Source organism: Pelodiscus sinensis, chromosome 29 (genome assembly GCF_052426305.1).
Source record: "Pelodiscus sinensis isolate ZL-2025 chromosome 29, ASM5242630v1, whole genome shotgun sequence".
Taxonomy (NCBI): Eukaryota; Metazoa; Chordata; order Testudines; family Trionychidae; genus Pelodiscus; species Pelodiscus sinensis.
The window spans coordinates 4,710,204-4,735,872 of NC_143080.1; the positions used below are offsets into that span (position 1 = coordinate 4,710,204).

The 25,669-nt window shown below is 48.9% G+C and overlaps 1 protein-coding gene across 2 annotated transcripts; it reads right to left on the reverse strand.

The window, feature by feature from the left end:
* Positions 1-145: 145 nt before the first annotated feature.
* LOC102454609 (gasdermin-D) lies at positions 146-24,359 on the reverse strand. Of its 2 annotated transcripts, none has more exons than XM_075911293.2 (11): positions 24,201-24,359; positions 21,542-21,808; positions 19,747-19,921; positions 18,594-18,762; positions 16,233-16,335; positions 14,273-14,320; positions 10,705-10,737; positions 8,995-9,134; positions 6,517-6,694; positions 5,374-5,447; positions 146-441 (listed from the first exon to the last, which is right to left on the reverse strand). In XM_075911293.2, the coding sequence occupies exons 2-11, from the start codon at positions 21,753-21,755 to the stop codon at positions 211-213; spliced, it is 1,365 nt and encodes a 454-aa protein (XP_075767408.2). In that variant the 5' UTR covers positions 21,756-21,808; positions 24,201-24,359; the 3' UTR covers positions 146-210. The 2 variants fall into 2 exon arrangements, with proteins under 2 accessions (XP_075767408.2, XP_025037620.3); XM_025181835.3 differs by having other exon boundaries at positions 24,257-24,354.
* Positions 24,360-25,669: the final 1,310 nt, after the last annotated feature.

The following is a 25,669-nucleotide window of genomic DNA, read 5'->3' on the forward strand; positions in this document are numbered from 1 at the left end:
TGACAAATATAGCCCGTAGGAGCCACTTTCTTTTCCTCTTGAGTACCCAAAAGAGACTCCTAGCTTCCAGCCACTTCTGGGCAGATATTTCAAGCAACCCTAATGAATATCATGCTTTTTTAGAATGATGGTTGGTAACTGTTCACTGATCCACTTTTTTTTTTTTTTTTTTTTAGTTTTAGTTTTTACATCCTTCCAGTTAAACTAGTATCACTCACTTAGAGTCCAGAAAGCATATAAGGCTGCGTAAAGAGCAGTCAGGTTTGGCTGGGCCGCCTTATTCCACAGGCAGGTGAGAGAGGGTTTGTCTGTCTGTGGAATCAGTCCACAGGCATGCAACATTTCAGCAATCATGTTCTTTTCTTCTTCTGTCAGAGAGCCGGCCAGGCTGAAGATGCTTTCTTCGTCATCGGAAAGAATCCACTCCATGATGCCATCCATCTTTGGGGGGGGAGGAGAAGGAAGTGTGAAATAAAGGGTAAGGGAAGACAGTAAAAATGACTAGAAAAGGCAAATGAAAAACCTGTGATGTCGGTGCATAAGCCGGTGCATCAGCTTACTGACCTAAAGCTGCTTGGCTGGTTTGGAGCATAGGCACGCGCAGAGCGTGTGCCAGGTGTGCCCAGGCACACCCTAATGTCACAAAAAAAGTGGCTTTGTGTTTTAATTTAATCCTATGACATGCTCTTTTAAATAAAATTTAGTTGTTAATTTAAAAAAAATAAGTTTAGTTAAGGTTTGGTTTCTTTAGTTTGTTTGATGAATAAAAATAATGTCCTTTATGATTGAGTATTCAATAAATGTTCGCCATTAAACAAAATAAAAAACAAAATTCCCTGGGTGCACACCCTAATGAAATGTGCTGCACATGCCTATGGTTTGGAGGCTGTAATTGTATGAAATATGCAGAGAAAAGAGAGCAGAAGCAGTTATAGTGACCTTTAGGGAGCAACGGGCCGCAGTTTTCAAAAATGATTAGTGATTTTTGAGTGCCCGGTTTTAAATCCCTCAGGCTACGTCTATACTGCAGGCTTCTTGCATAAGAAGCTTTTTGCAGAAGAGATCTTCTGCAAAAAACTTCTTTGCGATGCGCTTTTGCGCAAGGGAGCATCCAGAATGCATGGACGCTCTCTCAAAAGAAAGTGCTGATTGCTATTCACAGAATAGCCACCAGCGCACCTGTGCTTTTTTCGATTGGCTCTTTTTGCGCAAAAAACCTCTGTTGCCCGTCCATACACACCTTTTTGCACAAGAACTCTTGTGCAAAAAGGAGTTATTCCTCGTAGAAAGAGGAATACCTACACTGCAAAAAAAAACCTGTTCTTTTTATTTACTGTAAATGTACTTGTGCAAAAACATGCTTGAGGTGTGGATGCTCTGCGGGTTTTTGCACAAAAACCCTGTAGTGTAGAAATAGCCTTAGGGCACACCTACAATGCAGGGCAAAACTCAATTAAGCTACACAACTTCAGCTACATCAATTGTGTAGCTGAAGTTGAACTAGCTGAATTTGACTTTTGGCGCTGTCTACACAGCAGGAAGTCAAAGGAAGAACACTCTTCCTTCAACTTCCCTTACTCCTTGTGAAATGAGGGTTACAGGAGTTGGAGTAAGAAGTCTTCCAGCTCACCATTATTTTGAAAAAATGGCTTGCTGTGTGGACATTCTCTTTGTTATTTCGTAATTACGTCAGTTATTCCAAAATAACACTGCTTTGTAGATGTACCCCTAGAGGGCTTGGTTTTCTGAGGGTGAGTACTTGGCACTTTCTGAAAGTTGTCTGCCCCACTCGCCCTGCCCTATATCCGCCGCTGTTTATAAGTTCCAAGACCAGAAGGGACACTGTGATGATTCTAGTTTGACTTCTTGTGTAACACACGTCATAGAACTTCCCCCAAAATAGTTCCCAGAGCAGATCTTTTAGAAAACCGCAAATTGTGATTTAAAAATTGAGAGGGAGGGAGAATCTGCCATAACCTTGAGTAAGCTGTTCTAATGGGTAATTACTCCTTTGTTTCAAGTCTGAATTTGAACTTTCAGCTCCTGGACCATGTTAGACCTCTGTCTGCTTGATTGACAAGATGTTATTAAATATTTGTTCCCCATATACCACGTATGGGTTGTCATCAAGCCATTCTTTAACCTCTTTATTAAGATAAATTGATTGAGCTTCTTGAATCTCTAGCATCTTTTCTTTGAACCCTCCCCAATTTATCAACATCCTTGAATTGTGGACACCAGAACTGGACACTGTTCCAGCAGCTCACACCTGTACCAAATACAGAGAAAAAATAACCTCTCTATTCCTGCCCAAGATTCTGCTGTTTGTGCATCCATCTTAATATGGTGGCGGGGGCCCGCCAGCTGCTATCCCTTCCAGACTGGATCCAGCCTGCAGGCCAGTATTTGCCCACCCCTGTCTTAGCCCTTTTTTGTCATAGCATCACTCTGGGAGCTCATATGCAGCTGATTCCCCACCATGACCCATCAAATCATTTTTAGAGTCACTGCTTCCCAAGATATAATCCCCCACTCTGTATATTTGACCTCCTTTCTCGGTTCCTAGATGTACACAATTACATTTAGCCATACAGTCATATTGTGTGCTTGAGTCCAGCTTCCCAAACTCTGGATCAATGACCAGAATAATGGTGAGTCTGGAGTGTGGGGAAGGTTGTGGAGTCACTGTACTGTCTCCCTGTCCATCTAGCTACTTGGATCTTTGATATTTCTAAGGTGTGAACTTTCTGGGAATTAATTAAAAGTTTCAGCCTCCAGGGCTGTTTATCAGATGCTTTTTGCCAGCACTAAATTAACCCCAAGGAACACTAAACAGAAGCTAGCTGGCAGTCCTAGTGTGAAAGATGGTATCACAGGCAGCACTGATAAACATTTTCTAACCAAGCTAAGGACAGCCAACACGTTTATAGTCCGCTGCGTGTGCTACGCTTGCGCACACTAGGTATTTGCTCTTGTTCCCTTAAGTAACAAGCTCACTACAGATGTGCAGGCGCTCACTACAGATGTGAAGGAGCATAAATTGAGAATGTTCTCAGTCCATCACTTTTTACTGCAGATATGTCTGCAACAGAATAGTGGTGTATATAAGGAACCATCCCTAGCAGAAGATACATGGAGACAGATCTCAGAGTGGGTAGATTAAATCTTTTCCTTATACCTGAAATACTGTGACAGAGGCTACAATTAGCAAGAGTCTATAACCTGTACTGGAAAATATTGAGGGAAGAGATCTTTGAGCTCCAGTTACTGTTATTGGAGACGTAATGCGCCTTGAATTAGTCAGACAGATAGACGGATGATAGCAGCTGGTCACTGAATTACGAGCAAGTTACGTTCCAAACATCTGGTCGTAACTCGATTTGTTCATAAGTTGGAAATACATGCTTTTACATACAGCCGCACTGTTCGTAATTGCGGATGGTGTGTTTGTAAGACGGAGACCAGCTGTACTATCTTCTGGCTATCTGACACTGTTGTAAGATCTGGGAACAGGAAATGCCTGAGTTCATAGTGCCTTCCAAGCCATGATATAAACGTAGCAAGAGAGTGAGAGCGAGAGAGAGTATGTGTTTGGAAAGGAAAAAATGGAAGCAACTGGGTGTCATATAATTGTGACTTGGCTAACATTCATGGTAAACATTGCTGGTTGTCATTGGGGGTTGGGGGTACAGAGGAGTGTTTTAGTGGGGATGGAGGCAACGGTTTGGTGGATCCTGACCCATCCTAGCTATGAGGGAAGAATTGGGCTTGTTTAGTTTAGAAAAGAGAAGACTGAGAGGGGACATGATAGCGGTTTTCAAGTACCTAAAAGTGTTACAAGGAGGAGGGAGAAAAATTGTTCTCCTGGCCTCTGAGGACAGGACAAGAAGCAATGGGGTTAAACTGCAGCAAGGGAGGTTTAGGTTGGACATTAGGAAAGATGTCCTTCCCTTGCAACAAACCCCATTGCCAGCTTTGTCCACATATTCATTCTGCTGATACCATTATTGGACCTAACCAAGTGAGTTATAAGATCAAGAACACATATTCCTGCGCATCCAGAAATATAATCTATGCTATCATGTGCCGAAAGTGTCCGTCTGCTATGTACATTGGACAAACATCTCAGACACTTCGCCAAAGGATTAATGCCCACAAAACAGATATCAGACAAGATCACAAAGAGAAAACAGTTTCTTGCCACTTTAACCAGAAAGGACACTCTCTAAATGACTTAGCCACCTGCATTCTGCTACAAAGACCTTTTACATCTGCACTTGAAAGGGAATCCTCTGAACTGTCATTTATGTTAAAATTCGACACTTGCCAACAAGGACTTAACAAGACTTTGAACTTTCTCACCCATTACCAAGACAGTTTCCCCAATTATCACCTGTAATACCATTAACTCACAAACATCCCACTCTCCCTACCTTTAATATCAGCAATTCACAGACACTTACCTTCCTTCCTCCCCCTTCCCACCCCCCCGCATCCCCCTTCTGTTCTGCAATGTGATTTGTCCTTTTCATATTTGTTCATTTTTTTAATTGTATCCTTTGGTATATATGGTTGTGACTACTTTCTTCCACTATTTGATCTGAGGAAGTGGGTCTGGCCCACGAAAGTTCATCTAATAAACCATCTTGTTAGTCTTTAAAGTGCTACATTGTCCTGCATTTTGCTTCAACTACCCCAGATTAACACGGCTACATTTCTATCACTATTCTACCTGTCAGGGTGGTTAAACACTGGAATAAGTTGCCTAGGGAGATTGTGGAATCTCCATCCCTGGAGATATTTAAGAGCAGGTTGGATAGACACCTGTCAAGGATGGTAGATGATGCTTGGTCCTGCTATGAAAGCAGGGGACTAGACACAATGACCTCTCAAGGTCTCTTCCAATTCTAGTGTTCTATGATTCTATAGTCGCAATCCACATCTTAGTCCATATTTTCCTGCAAGGATAAAGTGGAGAGGAAGGGCCTGACTTTCAAGTGCTCAGTTCCCATTTTCAAAGGGGGCTGAGTTCGTGGAAAATCTGGCAGCACAAAATGAACAATGGGACCTTTTTCTCACTAAAACAATTTACCCCCTGTAGGTATTTGATCGGCAGCTAAAAAAAATCTTCTAGATATTGCTCCATACACCAGGCAACTATGAGGACATAGGAAGAGCAGTCTAAATGGCTTGGTATGGTTGTTCTGCAGTTTATGTTGACTATAAAAGAAGCTCATATAACACCTTGGTGAATCTCACAAGTACCATGCCTGCCAAGTGTCACACTGCCGGCTCTCTTGAGCTGTATTAATCAGCATTATTGCAGTGTTAACTGGTGAATCTTCAAAGATAAGACATGTGGGAGATTCTTACCAGCTCAAGCTGCTTGGCCACCATGTTCTTCTCCAGGCAGGTCCTAAGCAGGGGCAGCACTCCAAAATCCAGATCTATGAAAATTAAATCAGAACCTCAGGGAGAGTCAGCAAAAAAAAAAAAAAGCTCTGCATGGAATACTTTAGAGAGGAGCTAGTATCCCGGTTGGAAGTTCTGGGCACATGCTAAACATTCATTCATGTTATTCATGCTTTTAAAATGTATCTTCTTTTCTTGGTTGTTCTGGGCAGGGGGAAAACACCAAATTAACAGCTCTAGGGAGAGAGTCCTTTGTTGCTAGAGCAGGGAGAGCGCAAAGGACGACAGGGTGCAAGCTTTTTGCACAGCTCCCTGCTCAGTGTCCAATATCCATTCAGTTCTTGTTACGATTGAATGGCGGAGTGAGTGATGTAAATTCCACATACCCAGTCTCCTGAGCTATATTGGGCTAAGCCGAGTGTGGTGTAGTGTCAGTACCTTGCTGGTGGCTATGCTTGGGCAGTGGGTTGTGGAAGACCCCCCACTGGCGACTGTCTGTAAGCACTGCCCAGCAAGAGGGGCCTCAGGACAGTGGAAGTCTTGAGGTCTCTTCCAGTTGTATGATTTTATGAAAGCCAGCTGCTTCCAACCTATGAAAGCCTAGTTTCCTGGGATAAAGGTAGTCACTGCTCCCTGTAGAGTTGATACTTCTAGTTAGATTCCATGGCAGCCTATAGGATGGAGTTATTGCAAGATGGATTTGAATATCCTGCATGTGCTTTTGAGCATATCCCAGAAACTCAGCCAGATTTGTGTGCTATTTCAATATAGACAGTATATTTGAACAGCAGTAATATCAGTTGTCTGAAGGAATGAGAAGGAGAGGCATCTCAAGTTGGGTTCTCTCAAGTTCTCTGTAGGAGAGACAGTTCTGATTTTGAGTGGACAGAAGGCCAATAGAAATGCTACATTCCACACAAAAAAATCAAGCCTGAAAACCCAGATGAGCGGGTGGGTATATGGTTAGTTAGATCCAACACATGAAACTACAGAACTCTGTGTGGAAAGGCTAATTCTTCATGGGTCCGGACAGTCATTCATGCTTTCCCCCAAGTTTTTCAAGCAACTTTGGGGCTGCTTCTGCATTGATGGAAGTCTCCTTACCTTCTAAAGAAGAACACAGGAAGTGCACCGGTCGCCATAATGAATGGGCTTCTTCTCCCTCACCCTCATTAAAAACTCCTAAATTGTGAAGCAACTTTTCTATCTGAGGCTGGAGAGTTTCATCCAACGAGTCTAGCATTGAGGGCTTCGGTTGACCTCCTGCCAAGGAAAGCTCCAGCTGGTGATGAAAGGAAGAAGAGAAGATAGAGAAAAAAAAAAGAGGAAGGCTGTCAGTCAAAGCTGTGTGTCTCTGTGCCCCTGAAGGCTCCCAATTCAATCCACCAGCAAGACTGAGATGGTCACATTTTCAAAGAAACTGCCCTCTTCTTACACTCAGGCAGTCATCACAGGCAACAGGTGGTGTAAACTTCCCACAGTCAGGCTATGTCTAGACTGCAGGCTTCTTTCGAAAGATGCTCTTTCGAAAGATCGCGTCTAGACTGCAGGCGGATCTTTCGAAAGAAAAATCCGCTTTTTCGAAAGAGAGCACCCAGCGAGTCTGGATGCTCTCTTTCGAAGACTGCCTCTTTACATTGAAGAACGCCTTCCTTCGAAAGAGGAACTTTCGAAAGAAGGCGTTCTTCCTCGTGAAACGAGGTTTACCGCCATCGAAAGAAAAGCCGCGTTCTTTCGAAATAATTTCGAAAGAACGCGGCTTGAGTCTGGATGCAGGGGAAGTTTTTTCGGGAAAAGGCTACTTTTCCCGAAAAAAACCCCTGAGTCTGGACACGGCCTCAGTGTCTCCGCCAATGTGCCTCAAAACTGACCAGGAGAAGAAGACAGTTATCCCTCCAGGACCCTTTCCGTCCTTGACTTCTGCTCTGAGACTGACAAACGGTGCCCATTACGGGGATACGTGTCTGCTTAGCACTCAGCTGAGACCAGCGGGCAAATGGAAACACCTCTTAACTGGGTGAGGCGCAAACCGGTGACCTAAAGGTGAAAGGTTGCACTCTAATCCCTGGACCACCCAGCACCAAAGTGAATACCGTGGTTTAAAAAAATATTTCACCCTGATTCTCATTTTCATTCATGCTCCTTTATGTTCCTTTAATTTACACCACCTTTAAGACATACGTATAGTGCCAGAGTGGCATGTAAAGCAATCTAAGTGCAAATGCAAACCAGGCTCTGTATTATAAACTCTTCCTTTGGTTGCCCACCACTGTTGTGTGGCCTGGTTTACACTAAAAAATGTTAGATTAATTTAACTATGTTGCTCAGGGCTGTGAAAAATGTTGCTCCTAACCCCCAGTGTAGGGGCAGCTAAGAATTTTTCCATTGACCTAGTTACCGCTTCTTTGATAGGTGGATTCACTAACTATGAGAACAGAAAAACTCCTTCTGTCCATCCAGGAAGTGTCTATGGTTCTACGGCAGCGCTGTGTCATCCTAGCAGCTGCTCAGCTGAAGTAACTGTCGTGTAGATATGCCCTTCGATGTTCCCTCCCAGCCTTCTCACCCCCGTTTGGGATTTTCCACGTAGCTGCATGATCTAGCCCAATGTTTCTCAACCAGTGGTACCAGTACCCTCAGGGGTACTTGAGAGAAGTCTGGGGAGGTACGTCTACACAACTGAAATTTGGAGCAAACTGAATTTTTGTTTTACATTTTACCGTGCTTTACTATTTTTGCACTTTTTAATACCCAAAAATTTCATCGCCCCCGCCGGCTAGGATTAAATTGTTTAAACAATTGTGTTGCAATGGTAGAAAAAAAATTGGTGTGTCTGAAAACTGTAGGTTCTGTGGGTACTTATACTTTTTTTAAGGGGGTACTTTATAAAAAAAGGTTGAGAAACACTGATCTAGCCCAGAGGTCCTCAAAATGTAGGGGGGTCCCCCCCGAGAAGGGTGCAAGAGGATCTTCCAAGATGGTGCAGTGGGACTGGACCAGCTCACCGGGGATGGGGAGGGAGCATCACCCAGCCCCTCTTCATGCTCAGGCCCCGCCCCTAGTTGTGTCCCCAACTCCTGACCTCACACCTGGCCCTGTCGTCAGCCTGTGTGCGGCCCCGCTCTCACCTTGCACCAGCCTTGGCCTCAGCACTATGGCTGGGAGCAGAGCCAGACCTGGCCATGGACTGGGCTGCCGGCCCCCACCAAAGCTTGGCTGCATCTCTGCTCCTGTCCCCTCCTCCTACCTTGGTTCCGCTCCCGATCCACCCCCCAGCTGCGGCCCTAACCTCAGCCGCCTTACCCCGTGTATGGCCCCCCCAAACTGCGTCCCTGCTCCTGGCACCAGAGGGGTGCAGACAGGGCTATGGAGGAGAACAACCATCAGAAGTTTGAGGTCTGCTGATCACGCTCATAGCTCTGTTCCGTCTGTGGTGGGCTACAAAGCTCTGTAGTGGTCAAGGAGTTGGAGTGATGAATGTATCTCTAATCTCTATTTAAGTGGCACTTTGCACACACCCATTTCACACAGGCACTCAATGTGTGGGTTGACTTAATATGAACGTGTAAAACGAGCACATACCGCCGTTTTAGCAGTCGATATCAGGTCACCATCCTGCAGCAGGCTCTCAAACGTTCCCAGCAGTCTGCTCCTGAAATCCTGGCTCAGATACCTCAGCTGCTCACATTCTTTGGTGACTGTGCCCTTCACATTTTGAAATGCTGATGGTGGTAAAAAGCAACATGTCTAGCCAACCCCTTCATCTCACGAGTCAATAAGCAATGCTACCGAGTCTGACTGGGGGGTGGTGCATGCAGACATGAACGTGGGCTAACGATAATGTAACGCCGACAGGCGGAACCGAACTGGGGACTTTTGGAGCTTAGTGTGAGCTAAACGCCAGCTGGCTCCCAGCTAAGGCTGTAGAGCAGACTCATTCTTCTCTTTGTAAGTGGTCTCAGTGCCAGGGCAGGCATGTGGGTCACATTCAGGCAACAGAGGGGAGTCGAGCAATGATATTGTCATTGAAGTGATATTGACCTATTTGGGAGGGCGGGGGGGAATAAAACTAAAAGCAAAACACAGTGAAATAAAAATAACTGAGTGTGACGGGGCAGCGCCCGCGCCCCACACGAGCCCGGTGCCGTTCCCGGCGTGTTGGGGGGAAGCGGCGGTCCCACGCCGGCTCTGGCCCTGCTCTGCCACGTGCAGGGGTGGGCCCTGGGATGTGGGTGGGCAGGGACTGTCCGAGCATCCCCAGCGGGGCAGGGAAGCTGCGGAGCCGGCGAACCGCCGTGGCACAGGGCAGCACAGGCGCACCCTCGGAGGGGGCGGAGCAAGCAGCGGGGTGCGTCGGGAGGAGCCGAGGAGGTCCCCACCTCCGATTCACAAGATGTAGCGGTGGCAGGACGCTTAAAAGGAGCGCCGTCGCCAGTGACGGGGGGAGGAGACCTAGGTACAGAGAGCCCAAGAGGGCTGGCCGGCACGGAGGCACGGACCCCGAGGAGCGGAGAGTGGCGGAGCCGGAGGGAGACAACCGCTGGGAGGCTTGGCGGAGGCATCACGAGCTGACCCTAAGGAGGCCCCCGGACAAGGCCGACACAGCGACTCGGCAGGGGAGGTAGGAAGCGACCCAGGGCAGGGTATTGAGCCCCGAGGGTTGGTGTGTTGCAGGGTGGAGCTCTCCCCCCACCAACCGGAACTGGGGTGCCGAGCCCCAGTCCTTAGGGCCCTGGGTCGGGGCTCAGAGTGAGGGCGAGCCCGAGCCCCGCTACCTCTCCTCGCCAGGCCGGCACCACACAGGGGTGGGCAACTTTCAACGGACCAACCCTGCTGGACTCAGGGCGGGGGGGGGATTGATAGGGAGCACAGTAGGTGGGGTTTTTGGGCACAGGACGGGTAGCGGGGCGGGGCCTGCGCGCCCCTGGGGGGGCATTGGCCTCGTGCCCCTCAGCATGGAGCCAATAGTCAAATACTGCACAGTGCTATGTACCTGAGATTCTGGAGACAGGCCTTCTGGGTTCTATTCCCAGCTCTCTTAAGGACAGCGGTGAAAGTAATTTACACTGGGCCAAATTTTGGAAAATCCCCCTCTTTTGGAAGATCCCTTCTTCCTCATGGAAAGAGGAAGACAGGGCTTCCAAAAGAGCACGTTTGCACTTCCGCAAAAAAAAAAGCGGAAGAGCAACTGCGTTCCCTGGAAGCAGCAGAGTATCTCGGAAAACCCCTGCAGTGCAGACATACCCTGAGAGCAGAAAATATGGAGAAAGGGACTAAGCGCACGCTGCTTACCGGTGAGCAACGACGCTGCCACTTGATGGGACCCTGAAATGAGAAAAACACCAGTTTTATCAGTGTCCTAACATTAAATTGAAACAGACTTCAGAGGAGTACGTCCTTCTCTGGGGCCCTTTCTCAAGGCCATCAGAGAACTTGACAAGCAACCATTAACGGAGTTTCACAACCCCCGAAGAGCTAGAACCAGTTATGTTATACAGGGGTGAAAGTAGGGGACATGCCCTGGTGCACAGCTCCAGCAAGCGTTGGCTGAGCTGCCGCAAAAGCTGTCAGGGAGCTATTGAAAGAGCAGGGCCCCAGGTTGCAATAGAACAAGACCTGTAAAAAATTTAAGTTCCTTTCATCCCTAGTTATACCTGAGTTCACCACAATCCATAGGGGTTAAGCGGTTCAATGACAGAACCAGGAAGGGTATGTCTACGCTACAGCACTAGTTCGAACTAAGCTAATTCGAACTAAGCTAATTCGAACTAGTGCATCTAGACCTAAAAACTAGTTCGAATTAGCATTTTGCTAATTTGAACTAGCATGTCCACATTGAGTGGACCCTGAACCGAGGATAAGAATGGCTGGAAGCAGTGCCGGCAGGGCATCAGATGAGGACTTAGAGCGTGGAGCTGCTGTCTCAGGCTAGGCGAGGGCTGTGCTTAAAGGGACCCGACCCCCACCCCGGACAGACAGTTCTCAGGAGTTCCCCGCTTGCAAAGCAGTCCTGGCTTGGAGTGCCCTGAGTGCCCACACTGGGCACATCACAGCACTCGGCCATCAGACCGGCTGCACTTGCCGCAGGCTGCCATCCGGGGGGGCAATTAGGGGGCTGCAGGAGAGTTTCCACCCCGAGGAGCATGCAGAGCCACCCCAGTCCTCCTCATCAGGGGCTCGTACCCCATTCCTCCCTCACCTCCTTCCACTTACCCGTCCCTAGCCCCCCTTCCTGATGTACAAAATAAAGGACACGTGTGGTCAAAAATAGAAACTCTTTACTTAACAAAACTCGGGGAGACTGGGAAAAGGAGGTGGGAGAGGGGAGCGCAACTAAAATGATCAGGGGTTTGGAACAGGTCCCATATGAAGAGAGGCTAAAGAGACTGGGACTTTTCAGTTTAGAAAAGAGGAGACTGAGGGGGGATATGATAGAGGTCTATAAAAGCATGAGTGGTGTGGAGAGGGTGCATAAACAAAAGTTCTTTGTTATTTCCCATAATAGAAGGACTAGAGGACACCAAATGAAATGAATGGGTAGCAGACTTCAAACTAATAACAGAAAGTTCTTCTTCACAAAGCAAATAGTCAACCTGTGGAACTCCTTGCTGCAGGAGGCTGTGAAGGCTAGAACTAGAACAGAGTTTAAAGAGAAGTTAGATAAATTCATGGAGGTTGGGTCCATGGAGTGGTATTAGCCAGGGGGTAGAAATGGTGTCCCTGGCCTCTGTTTGTGGAAGGCTGGAGAGGGATGGCACGAGACAAATGCCTTGGTCATTGTCTTCGGTCCATCCCCTCCAGGGTACCTAGTGTTGGCCACTGTCGGCAGACAGGCTACTGGGCTAGATGGACCTTTGGTCTGACCCAGTATGGCCATTCTTATGTTCTAAGCTCAGGGCTCAGGGTCAGGGGTCTCACTGGACCACCTTGATTTTCATGCAAACCTGCTCCTGAGTGGCCAGGCTGGCAGCTCTCCTGCCCTAGACGGCTACTTTCCTGTGCCTAGTGCAGAGGTCGTGGACGTTGGAGGCTTCCCCCCAAACCTCGATGAGGTCCACGATGTCCGCACTAGACCAGGCGGGTGCCCGCCTCTTGCAGCCCCGGGCAGGCTCCTGGGAGCCACCAGCCTGGTCCCGGGAAGAGGCGGAGGGCTGGGTGGCATTGGGTGGCTGGCTCGAGCCGTGCCAGGTGCAGGGTCTGCTGGCTGGGTGCTGGCAGACTTGCACCTGGCACGGGCACCGTAGCCAGACCGTGCCCCTTTAAGGGCTCCAGGGCCGGGAGGGGGGCAGACAAGTTTCCCTGGTGGTGCCCAGAGTGACCACCAGGGCAAGCTGGGGAGGGCTAGCCTCCCACTAGTTCGAATTAAGTGGCTACACAGCCCTTAATTCGAACTAGGCGTTAGTCCTCGTAGAATGAGGTTTACCTAGTTCGAATTAAGCGCTCCGCTAGTTCGAATTAAGTTCGAACTAGCGGTTTGTATGTGTAGCGCCTATTAAAGTTAATTCGAACTAACGTCTGTTAGTTCGAATTAACTTTGTAGTGTAGACATACCCGAACAGAGTCCAAGCGGGCCTGATTCCCCTTCCTTTTCACAAACGACTAGACCTGCCTTCTATTGATAGTTCAGATATGTGCCAGACAGCTTTATCCTACAGCTGTATCCCGTGGGTTCTTCACCCACAGCATATCTACTCACACAGTGGTTGTCAAACTTTTATTTCTCATGACCCAGCTGAAGAAAATTGTGGACGCCCACAACCCCACATAATTCAAAGTATGGGCTCTGGGGAGGGGTTGAGGTGAGAGCCTGAGCTTTGTGGGGGGGTCAGGTTGGAGGCAGGAGGGGCTGACTTTGAGTGTCAGTGGGACAGTGAGGGGGCTAAGGCAGCTTCTTGCCTCTCCTGGCCCCACAGACCATGCTGCGCCCCAGAAGCAGCCGCAGCAGGTTCCCAGCCAACGTGAGTGCAGAGCTAGTGCTCAGGACAGGGGCAGTGCATGGAGCCCTGTGCGCTCTCCCCTTGCCCCCTTTCCCACCTAGGATCTGGGCCTGCTGCCGGCCACTTCTGGGGTGCAACACATTCTGCAGTGCCAGGACAGGCAGGGAGCTGCCTTAGCCCCCCACTGCTCACCTGACCTCCCTGCAGCAACAAGCCCCGTGCCCAACATTCCAGCCCCCAGTGCTGGGGCACAACCTGTTGTTTGAAACCCACTGGTCTGATTATTTACTTCCACCCATTGGTGCTGTCATATGAGAGTCCAGCTAGCATTCTTTCAACCAGAGTGAGGGTATATCTACACTACCCCCCTAGTTCGAACTAGGGGGGGTAATGTAGTCATACGGAGTTGCAAATGAAGCCCGGGATTTGAATTTCCCGGGCTTCATTTGCATAAAGCCGGCCGGTGCCATTTTTAAATGCCAGCTAGGTCGGACCCCGTGCCACGCGGCTACACGCGGCACGGACTAGCTAGTTTGGATTAGGCTTCCTAATCCAAATTAGCTGTACACCTCGTTCCACGGCAGGAACTACTAGTTCGAACTAGGGGGGTAGTGTAGACATACCCTGACTTTCTACAATCCCCTCTCGGTCTCCACTCCAAATTATTTCCTTCTTCCTGTCCCAGGAACATCTTTTGGAGCGAGTCACAGCTGGCCAAGCATCCTACCTGAATTTCTGCCTCAACAGAATCCCCCTCCTGACCCATTTGGATTTCAGCTCTGATGAGACATGCCTGAGATGGGCAGCGGAGAGCCAGCTAGCTGAGAGGGAGAGGCGGGGAAGAGAAATGATAGCAAGGAAAAGCACGCCGAAGGATAGACGTCAGATGTCGCTAGAGTAGGACCATACAATGAATTGCTTACCGTCCTGAACGAATGAAGATTCACTGGTTTGTAAAATCTTATGGGCAGCTGGGGAAGGAAACAGCAATTATTATTAATGCTACTTTGATCTTCTCAGTTAGGATCTCGAAGTGCTTTCCAGTCACTCAACATATGCGTAATCCTGGCTAATTTTATTATCCGCATGTCAACAGATCAGTAAGTGACTTGCCCACAGTCACAGCAAAACAGTGTCATTCAAATCAGGAGTCCTAGTCACGGTAGCATCTGAAGCCAGTGGATATTTTACCGTTATCTTCTTGTTAGAGTTGAGGGTTGAATGTCCAATGTGTGCTAAAAGTATGATTCCCAGAAGCGCTGGATAGGGATTGGTCTCTGTTTCCTGGCCCCACTTACATAATATGGGTCAGGATTACGCAAGTTTATAGCACTTTCATTTGGAGTTTTCCATCCATGTGCAGAATAAATTTTTAACATGCACCGAGGCATGTGTGAATGTGCACCATCAGGAGAAACAAAAAAACCTAGCTGTGGGCGCTGTACTAATAATCTGGGCCAGGGCCAGACAGAGGCATGGGCGAGCCGGGCAGCTGCCCAAGGCGCAAACTATCCCTTACAGCTACCATCAGGCGCCGTGCGCCCAGCACCTGCAGTGCCGGCCCGCCCATCCGCATTCCTGCGGCGCTGGCCAGCAACTCCTTTCCCCCCATAGCCATGGGGCCCTACACGGCCCGGCGTGCGCGCCAACAGCAACAACCGAGCCGGACTGGGCCGCGCTTCCACCATGCGCCCCGGGGGCGGGCCCCAGGCTGCGCGTCAGCAGCCGTAGCCGGGCCGTGCATGTGCCGTGCACCCCGGGGGCGGGCCCGCTCCCCACAGCCAGGCCCGCGCATGTGCCGGGCACCCGGAGGCAGCGCCACACACCCCTGCCCAGGGCGCCAGAATGCCTCGGGCCGGCCCTGATCTGGGCAGCATGTAAATCTCTCCTGTGTGGCTGCAGAAGCACACAGCTTAGGGGGAACACTGGATAGGGTTCCCTCTACGCTGTGCGCTTGTGCGGCTGCTCAGGAAAAATTCCAGTGCTGCCCAGCTGATTAGCAGAGCACATGCAGCCAGGTTTGTGTTTCTCCTGGTGGTGCACATTTACACATGCCTCGGTGCACATTAAAAATTTATTCTGCACGTGGATGGAAAAGACTAGTGCAGTGGTTCTCAAAGTGTGGTCCATGGACCACTAGTGGGCCACAATTGTCTTGCAAGTGGTCTGCAGGCTTGGGGCTCCCACCCCACCTCCTGCACTGGGGAGCCTGTGTTGGCACTCCAGCCCCGCTCCCTCTCACATGGTTGGAGCCCCAGTGCCAGCTTCCCGCTACTGGAGCCCTGAGCCTTGGGGGCCAGATCCAGCTCTCAAGGGGAGGTAGCGGCTCTGTGCACGGCCACTCCCCATTTCTCCCGGCTGGGAGAACAGCAGTGCAGGAAACAGCTCACCTGGAGGCTTTCCCCGCTGCACCCATTGGCCAGAATCATGGCCAATGAGAGCAGCGGGGGTGTGGCTTCGGAGGCATGGAGCCAGATAAGCACCCTCCTCCCCCTCACACATCCCCTTCTGCCGAGATTCTGCACTCCCCTCCCCGACCTTGACCCCCAGCCCACTCCTGCACCCTACTTCCCACCCAGACCCTGCACCCCTCCAGCTCCTCCTGCATCCATTTTGTCATCATGGGCAGTTGGCTGGTGGCCCATGGAATGGTCTGCATTGAGCAGGGTGGGCCGCAGGCCAGAAAGTTTGAGACCCGCAGGAGTAGAGGGTGTGTTGGATGCAATTGCCATGTTTCATCTACGATGGTCACGAGGAAAGAGAAAAAACTCACCCTCGTCTGCGCTGCAGAAAGCTAGAGGAATTAAACCGCATTAAAGTTGCACCCAATACCCCCCGCTGCCCAGGACTTACTGGTGTCCATGCTTAGCTTAGCTCACTTACGGTGAATTCCTTCCATCTGGATAGGCAGGCGCTGGACCACATATGCCAGAACCGTACCCTGAGGAATCCACATTGTCTTCTTTTTAATGCTCTTGCCCCGGCCCTGTGGAGTCAAACATAGCCCCATGTCTCTGATAAGAATCCTAAAGGTCAATACATCCTCCAGGGGCACTTGACAAGCATTGATTCTTGGCAGCATCTATGGGGGAGGAGAAGAGGGGCAGTTCCCCAGAGACAGGCTGGCTATTAGACAAGGTTGCTTAGGTTCAGGTTGCTCAGGAGAAAGGAACGTGCTGCCAGAAACAGCAGCCTGGGATGGGTCCGATTACAGCCGAGCAAAATGCCATGTCTGTCTCATCTCTTCGCTCCCCCGTCCTCGAAATCTTCCTGTGGGTGAAAGTGTGGCCAGGGTAGAGCTCCAAACCTTTGGACATGATGGGCACCAGCAGCAGCCTCTCAGACTGGGCTCCTCCACTGCTGGTGTGCCTCAAACCGCTGCTACTAAGACCGTCTCCGGGCAGGAAGGGAGTTCCCACTCGAGCTTGGCTTTGAAGACTGCCGACGAGCGGGCCAGGGAGACCCCGTTGTGGGGTTGGTCTCATACCTGTCCACTGAGGACTGGAGCGAGAAGCCTGCTTTTCTCTCCCCTGCCATTATGTCTTTTCCCGCTCCCTGAAAGCTCTTGCTGCATTTGTATCTGCTGCGGAGCACTAGATCTGTGACCTCCAGATGGGAAATTCAACCACAGCATGATGTCCACACAGAGCACAGCCACCAACGGCGGCGAGTGCAAAGTTGTGCTAACACCAGCATTCCCTGTAAGCTGAGTGCTTGAGTGGCCACCCAGGGGAGAGTCAAATGCCACCCAGCTGATTAGCAGAGCGCCTACCGCTGGCAGCGTGGGTTTCTATTGGTGGTGCACATGCCTCAGTGCACATACCAAAATTTATTCCACACATGGATGGGGAAAAAAATTGAGGAAACAGTGACTGACACCCACCCATGAAGTTCCTCTTTTGCTGTGTCGCTTCTGTGCGAGCGTGTTGGGGGTGTGGGCCGGGTCGGATTAAGACATGGGGAGGCCCTACACTATGTCAAAGTTAGAAGGCTCCATGGCATGACCCAAAAAATGTGTAGTGTTCTACCAGAAAGGACAATGCAAATAGAAAACATTGGCATCTCTACTGGTGCATAAGCGAGGGTGCAACTAAAAACAAGTCGTTTTTTGGACTTAGAGGCCCCTCCTCATCTCAGGTCCTAAACTGCAGCTTACTTAGCTTGTGCATAAATCTGACAGGGTGCGGGGAGGCCAGCTACTTCCTCTGCACTGCAGGTGCGTGACTAATGCAAGAGGCTGTTCCTAGATATGGGCACCTCTGGCCGGCACGTCGAAGTAGAAGTAAAATAGATGCATTTATTTTTACTGTGGTTTAATTTGTTTATTTCGCTCGTTCCGTGCCTTACGAGGTAATCCCCATCCCACACTTTTTGCAAGCTGATAAGAACACCCTGGTCTATACCAGTGGTCACCAACCAGGAGATCGGGGTCTACCGGTAGATCTTTGAGCCCCTGAAAGGGGATCCTGACAGGTTTGGCCAAGAGGCTATTGAGGACTGGCACTTCAGCTGCCCCTCCCCCCACTACTGTGCATCTCCTGCCCTTTGTCTTGGAGCTGTCCCCTCAGTAGCCTTCTGCTTCCTGGGAGAGAGAAAAGGGGCGCTCATGTCAAGGTGCCCCCTCTCCCACTCTGTATCCTATTGCCGCAGAGCAGGGACGGGACACAACAGGACTTGGGATGGTGTTTCCTGGCTGCTTTTGGAAGTGGGGCAGGGCCAGAACAGGGGTGAGCCTGCCTTAACCCCACTGCACCACCACCCAGGAGCCACCTGCGGTAATCAGGGCCCAGCTGGAGCCCACATCCCAAAATCCTACCCCAGGTATGAATCCCCTCCTGTACCCCAAGCTCCTGCCCTACCCCTATTTACCCTGTATCCAAATGCCCTCCCAGAACCTGCACCTAGAACCCCCTCTGGTACTCCAACTGCCTGCCCCAGGCTCAGCTCAGAGTCCCTCTGACACTCCAAATCCCTTACTCCAAAACCAGAGCCAGCACCCTCTGCCCCAGCCTGGTGACAGGAAGGAAGAATGGGGAAGGGAGGAAGGTCGGAGGGAGCAGGGGTAGGGCCTCAAAAAAGGGGCACAAAGGAGGCGGAGCCGGGCTATTTGGGTGGGAGGTAGATCTTGGATTGCACTTCAATTCAAAAAGTGATCTCATGCTTAAAAAGGTTGGAGACACCCCTGGTCTATACCATGGCTCCAACCACCGCCGCGTCAGAGACTGGAATGACAAACGCACAAACCTGTATTCCACATACGTCCCCTACTTGGACCATGACTTTGACTTTGCCCTTTGCCATCGTCTCAATGAGCAGTGCTTCCTTTATATCAAAAGCCTCGGTCACAACAAACAGCTGCCTCTGATGGGAGCCTGCCAACTCCTTTATGAAGTCGTGCGACGTGTCGATTTTCCTGCAGAGGACACAGGAACAGTGAAACATCATCTGCTCTTACTGCAAGGCCGTTATGGTCCAACTTTCTTCCGGACTGTAGCTGCCAAACACCTTTTGATTTTTCCCCCAAAGTCTTTTAAGAACCCCAAACTAGGGGTGATGGGTGGAATAGCCTTTCCTTCCCCTCACTATTTCATTCACTAATTAAGCCTAATTTTTGACATACTATTTCATTCATTAATTAAGCCTAATTTTTGACACACCAATTTGGGTTTATTGCTTTCTAGACTCACCCTTTCCTTGTTTAAGAACATCAGAATGGCCACACTGGGTCAGACCAAAAGTCCTTCTAGCCCAGTGTCCTGCCTTCTGACAGTGGCTGATGCCAGGTGCTCCCAGAAGGAATGAACAGAACAGGGAATCATCAAGTGATCCCTCCCCGTCACCCATTCCCAGCTTCTAACAAACAGAGGCTAAGGACACCGTTCCTAATAGCCATTGATGAATATCCTCCATGAATTTATCTAATCTTGTTTTGAACCTCATTAAAGTCCTGGTCTTCACAACATCCTCTAGCAAGGAGTTCCACAGGTTGATCATTGTTGCATAAAGAAATCCTTCCTTTTGTTTGTTTTAAACCTGCTACCTATCGATTTCATTTGGTGACTCCTAGTTCTAATGTTATGAGAACAAGTAACTTTTCCTTATTCACTTTCTCCATGATTCTATAGACCACTATCATATCCTGCCTTAGTTTACCATGTTTAATATTTGCATCCTCCTTGAATTATACTAATAGGCTGTTTTGTTTGTAATAATCTAATCTCCTTGTCTCCCTTTTGAGCCCTTTCCTATCAACATTTGTTACAATAGGTTATTGTGGCCTTTTATAGGTTATTGTGCAAGCCCTGTTATTGCAACAGTGTCTGGTTGTGGGAAGCAGATCTCAAGGCTGCAAACGCAAGCCCCTCTCAGAAGAGAGCAAATAAAACTCTGTACTCACCACTGCCCCTTTTTAACCACCTGGGCTCTTCTCACTGAGACCGTGGAAACTGAAAATGAGCTCTTCCCTGAGCCACCACAGTCCACATCGGTGGGCGCTGACTTAAGGCTGAGCATTGCTTCTGCTTTCTGGTCCAGGGTCTCAGAGTATTGCAATAGATCTTCATATTGCACCTCTGGGGAAACAAAAATTAATCAGGTTTTGTTTATTACGGAAACTCTTGGTTTACCTCATATCCATACCAGTGACTTCCCACCAACCCTCAATATACCCAGCAAAAACACTAAGGAGTCCAGTGGCACTTTAAAGGCTAACAATTTTATTAGGGTAAAGAGCATAAGCGTTCGTGAGCCAGACCTCATTTCCTCAGGTGCTGAAGAGAAAAAGAAAGAGAGGAAGTGGGGCGTAGGGGGGAATACAGAGATGGGACTGTGGCTCATCTTCAACAGTGGTGAGAAGAACAAACAATCCTGTGGCACTTTAGGACTAACAAATATATTAGATCATGAGCTTTCGTGGGTAAAACCCACTTCATCAGATGGGTTGGAGTGGAAATAACAGAATCTAGGGTATATGCCACAACTCTTTCTTCCTTTCTTCCTTCCTTCCTTCCACTGGACTCCTTGTTTTTGCTGAAACAGACTAACAAGGCTCTGCCTCTGAAACAAAAACTCTGCTGTTTTAGGCAAATGGAAACTAGTCTCTTCCCAAAAAAGTTGGCGCGTCCCCCGCATACACTGCACCAAAATCCAGGTTGGGATTTCTGAGGTTATGTCTACGCTACAAGGATATTTCAAAATAAGTTATTTCAGAATAATAACTCCCAAAATAACTGTTTCGAAATAACACATCCACACTACAGGGAAGCCTCGAAATTAGTCCGAGGCAGGATCCCTTAACGTGGAGGCCCTACCTCGATTTAAAGCCCCAGGAAGCACTGGGGAGTAATTATTTGAATGGCCCTAAGGAGGAGTTATTTCGAAATAGCCACCATGGCGCGTCCACAGTACAGCTATTTCAAAATATCTGTTTAGAAACAGGCGTTATTCCTCATGAAACAAGGGTTTATTATTCCGGAAGAAGAAGCCGGTTATTTCTAAATAATTGCAAAACAACGGGCCTGCTGTGTGCATGCTCCCCTTGTTATTTCGAAATAACGTGAGGTATTTTGAAATAATGCTGTGGTGTAGACAGGCCCGGAGTCTCCTGTGAGATTTAGTGGTGAGTCAGTAAGCCTGGAAAAGTAGGATCTCCTTAGGGCTAATCCTGGCTCTGAAACTGACATACTGTGAGATGTTGTGCTTGTTTTATTTTATTTAAATATTTTTACCCCGCCTTTCTTTTTAAAATATTCAAGGTGGCTTACAAGAGCAAACAAACAAACACAATACAAATATATATAAAAATTTAAAATATGAGAATTTTAAATATGAGACCTCAGAGGGACATAACCAGCTAAAAACATAGAGAGGAGGAACACACACATACAGACTCAAATATTAATAAAAGCATGAGTAAAAAGGGTGGCTTTAGCCTGACACCGAAACAACGCTAGCGTGTGCGTGTTTCCTTGTGGCTTAATTTATCCATCAGAGTAAACCATATAAAGATATTTCCCTCGTGTGTCTCCCCGGAGGGAGGTGAGGGTTTTAATGAACTACTGTTCGTAAAGCATATGGGATCCTTAAATGGAAAATGCTGGGGGGGGGGGGAAGGGGCGTGATTCTTAATCGACCCTTTCCCAAAAGAACTGGAGATGACTCGGCAGCCCTTTTAGACTGAATTCACGTCATACCTGCGTCCATGCTTGTTCCTTCTTTGAGCACGTCCTCCAGGGTGTAGGGGGTGACAAGATATTTTATGGACTGAAACGACCGCCACCGGGACTGTTCCCTCGTGACCAGGCACAAGGGCCTGTAACGACTGGCACCAGCCAAGCTGGATACAGGAATGAGCCTCCTGTCAGAATCCAGCTCTTGTGTGAGCTTCTTGGCCACCTGTTGAAACATGTCCAGCCCCGCGGCGCCAAATCTGGCTAGAGATGAGGACGTAGCTGGTGGGTCTGTGGGAGGCAAAAGATTAGAATACAGGAAGTGAACAATAATAAATCCTGCTCATCTCTCCTCAGTGGTAGATGGCAAAGCACTTTTCAAAGGAGGCAGATATTAGCTATTGTCTGAATCAGCGAAGGGCGACCAAGACTAGTGAGTGAGCTGCTTGATTGCCAGTAGAGGGGCCACCGGCAGCCCGTGGCCCACTGGGGTTCCACCGGCAGCCCGTGGCCCACTGGGGTTCCACCGGCAGCCCGTGGCCCACTGGGGTTCCACCGGCAGGCCATGCATCCCCCTATCTGCCCCTCCTCCACGCGCCTCTCAAGCACTGGAGCCCCGCACTTCCTTCTCCTCCCCCTCCCTCCCTGAGCTTGCATAGCTACGAACAGCTGAGTCGCGGGGTTCCAGCTCTGGAGCGAGAGGGAGAAAGTGCAGGGCTGCAGTGCCCCATTGCACGAGAGGCGCATGAGGGAGGGGGACAGACAGGGGATCCACGGGCCGCAGGTTGCCCGTCACTGGCTTGTATTATGGCAGGCCCTAAAGGCACCAGCTGTGCTCAAGACTCCATTGTGCTAGGCGTCGAACGTACATATCGTAAGGGCTTGTCTTCACAACAGGGCTAGGTCTCTGCACAGCGAGACTCACCCACCAGGGGGAATATGGAGGAGCCGTGGGGCTGGAGAGGGGTGGACGGGCACATTAGGGAGAGGACAGAGAGAGAGGAAGGCGGTAAAGGGCCAATAGGTGGGCAGCAAAGGTATCACCACCAGCCTTGCATACTCGCCTTGTCTGTCAGCCCCTGGGACTCACCCACCACTCACCAGCGCCAGGGGGTGGCGAGCAAGGACCTGCCCAGCAGGACTGATGGGGCGGGGAGAGAGAGGAAATACAGGACAATTTACCCATTTAAAAAAAAAAAAAGTCAGGACGCCTGCAAGAGGGGTTAACCATGGGACTTCCCTTTTAAATCGGGACAGCTGGTCACCCTAAGCAAACCACAAGAAGACAATCTGAGACATCTTCCACAACACAGGCAGTTCCTGCAGCCTTCCCGTTAGACATTCAGCAGCCTGAACAGAAGCATGAAATGCTGATTTTGAACCAGGAGTCACTTCCCATCTGACTTCTCCTCTCCTCCCTCTTGGGGATTGGCAGCAATTCCAATGAAATAAGGACAGGCTCTTGTTCCTCGTGTGTAGTTTTAACCTCAAGCTCTACGTTTCTCTTTTCGCCTTGTCCAATAGCATCTACAATAGTCCCCAACACACCTGGAGGTTTCTGTCTTCTCTCGGGGGCTCCCTGATGTTCGGTCGTGGCCTCCCAGCCTTTGATTTTTTTGTTCTGATTCCCGTGAAGTTCACCTGGCTCTCTGCTGTTCTTGTTCAGAGCTCAGATTTAATCACGTTTTTCAGTCTCGCTTCACCCAGCTATTCAGGATTCACGAGTCAAGCCCCCAAAATAATGAGATGGTCTTAAAAAATCATTTTAAATGATAATGCATGTTGGGTTCTTTTTTCTTTGTGTTCCCTCCTTCCCCCCGAGACTCTACAGAGCACTCAGGCTACATTTTTAAGCTTTAAAGAACAACCCCAGAAATGTTTTTAATGTAAATACGGAGGGTTTTCATTCAATTGCTTAACTCCAGGAACTGCAGCCTTAAAAAAAAAAAAAAAAAAACGCACACCAAATACAAAGAGAGTTGTTCTCCCTGCTGTGTGAAGAGCGAGACCTCAGTCTTTTCCTATAAAAATTGGGGTTTAGGCTGGATTAGCCAGACAAGTCATGCACACCCTGGTCTTTTCTGAGTCCGTAGCAGATTTTCCTTTTTGTCCTCCTCCTGCAAAACGTGCCTGCTCAGGAGAAGCCCAGGACTGGAATAGGATGGAATAACCAGGGCCCAGAGTGGAATATCAAGCAGCTGCAGGCCAGGCCTGCTGATGGGGGGAAGGAAAAGGGGAGGGGGGCAAAGGAGATAAATGCCCTGGTGCCCAGTGATTTAAAGGGGCCCAGAGTTCCCAGCTGCTGCTACTGGAGCCCTGGGCCCTTTAAATCACCAACAGAGCACCACATGTTCCAGGCAGCTCTGAGGGCTGGCAAGGGAGAGGGCAGGGATATGCCCCAGGCAGCTGTCAGCACCCCTGGCTTCAATGAGATGCATTGGTAGGGATGCCCAGATGGACTCCAGGACTGGACTAGCCAGGAAGAATTGGGTCTGGATTGAGGAGCCCCAGCAGAGAGCTGGACAGAGAGCCCAGGACTAGCATAGCAGGGGGGAGTGTGGGAAAGAGTCAGGCCGGAGATGCATTGACAGGGAGGGATGCAGCTCCCAGGGCTGAAAGAACTCCTGTTGGAAATGGGAATGAAAGAGAGATTTCTGTAGCACGTTTTAAAACCCTGGCTTACCTGGACTCCCGCGCTTCCCTTGTCCTAAATGTGGAGAAAGTTTCCAGTCCTGTTACCTGTGTGGAGAGAGGATGTGTGTGACCCCGGACTGTACAACACGTTCCCACCAGCGACCGTCCGTCACTGAACTTGGAACCACCAAGCAGTGACTTTTCTGACATTCTCAGCAGTGCTTACCCATAAAGGGAAGTGAGTTTGCTGACACCGAGTTGCTTCACTGGCTATTTTTGCGCCATGATTGTGGCCTTTTATTGTATTGTCAGTGAATTTGTCAATGTGATATTGCACCACCAGAGGTTCAGTTTTGGTTGCTTCCATTTCAAGCTTCACAGCGAAAATTGCCTCTGCTGCTTGCTTTACATTTAGAGTCTCTGTGTATGCACAAAGAGCAACGGTAGCAACCATACGTACATTCAGAGATGCAAGGGATGCCTGTTTTACAAGGTTTATTAAAGTTACTATTAAATGTCTGCTCTGTCTTGCATGGCGTGATCGTCAGGAGACGGCTGTTTCCTGTTAAGAGTCTCCTCTAGGGAGCTCTGTTTTCCCGCTCTGGGCACCAATCTTTTTTATAATGTACTTCTGATTATACCTCATTAGCCTGTACTCCCATTGTGCATCCTGCATGGGCGTGTGTTAGAAAGATGTGATTGCTGAATATCTCGTAAGAAAAAGTTACTCTTGCTGATATTGTTTTAGCAATACTACATATTGGTACATCTTTTCCTGTAATGTTAGGCCATTCAGTTATTCTTTGATCACTTATGTCAGCATTTTTTTTGCTCTGCGACCTAAAATAGCTAAACGAAGATCTCAAAGGCCTCAGTCTACAGTTTTGCATTTCAACCCTACTCACTTAGCTATCTAATACATGGTTATACCGTGTAACGACTGATCAGTTTTATACTTCTGTAATCTTGAAATTTAACTCTATTTAGCATACAATGATTATCTGTAACCTAGCAAGTTAGTTAATTATGATATCACACAATAAATGAACAATAAACTAAACTCATTGGCTACATGATTCAGAAACTTAGCAAATTTCTATTGGAGCTGCACAGTTGGGTTAAGTTGGTGGGGGGAATTTTGGAGGGGGAGGAGAGTTTTGGTGATTGTCTGCAAAGATGAGGAGAGGACAGAGTGGTTAAATACACCTGGGGAATAATGGAGAAGAGACTGGGAAGGAGAAATGGATGGGACTGTTGTTAAATCAAATATCTTTTTATTACCACCACTATAGAATCATAGAACTGGAAGGAATCTTGAGAGGTCTTCAAGTCCAGTCCCCTGCCCTCACAGCAGGACCAAGCACTGTCTAGATCATCCCTGACAGCTGTCTGTCTAACCTGCTCTTCCAAACTCCCTCCCAACTTAACCCAGTTGTGCAGCTTCAATGAAATTTGCTAAGTTTTTGAGTCACGTAGACAATGAGTTTAATTTATGGTTCATTTATTGTGTGATATTAT

Excerpts from the sequence above, each read along its gene's own strand:
- LOC102454609 (XM_075911293.2), bottom strand. The coding sequence starts at position 21,755 with ATGTTTCAACAGGTGGCCAAGAAGCTCACACAAGAGCTGGATTCTGAC. Across the intron at positions 19,922-21,541 it reads AGGAACAAGCATGGACGCAG|AGGTGCAATATGAAGATCTA; the intron begins GTATGACGTGAA and ends TTGTTTCCCCAG. Across the intron at positions 18,763-19,746 it reads GTGGTTAAAAAGGGGCAGTG|GAAAATCGACACGTCGCACG; the intron begins GTGAGTACAGAG and ends TGTCCTCTGCAG.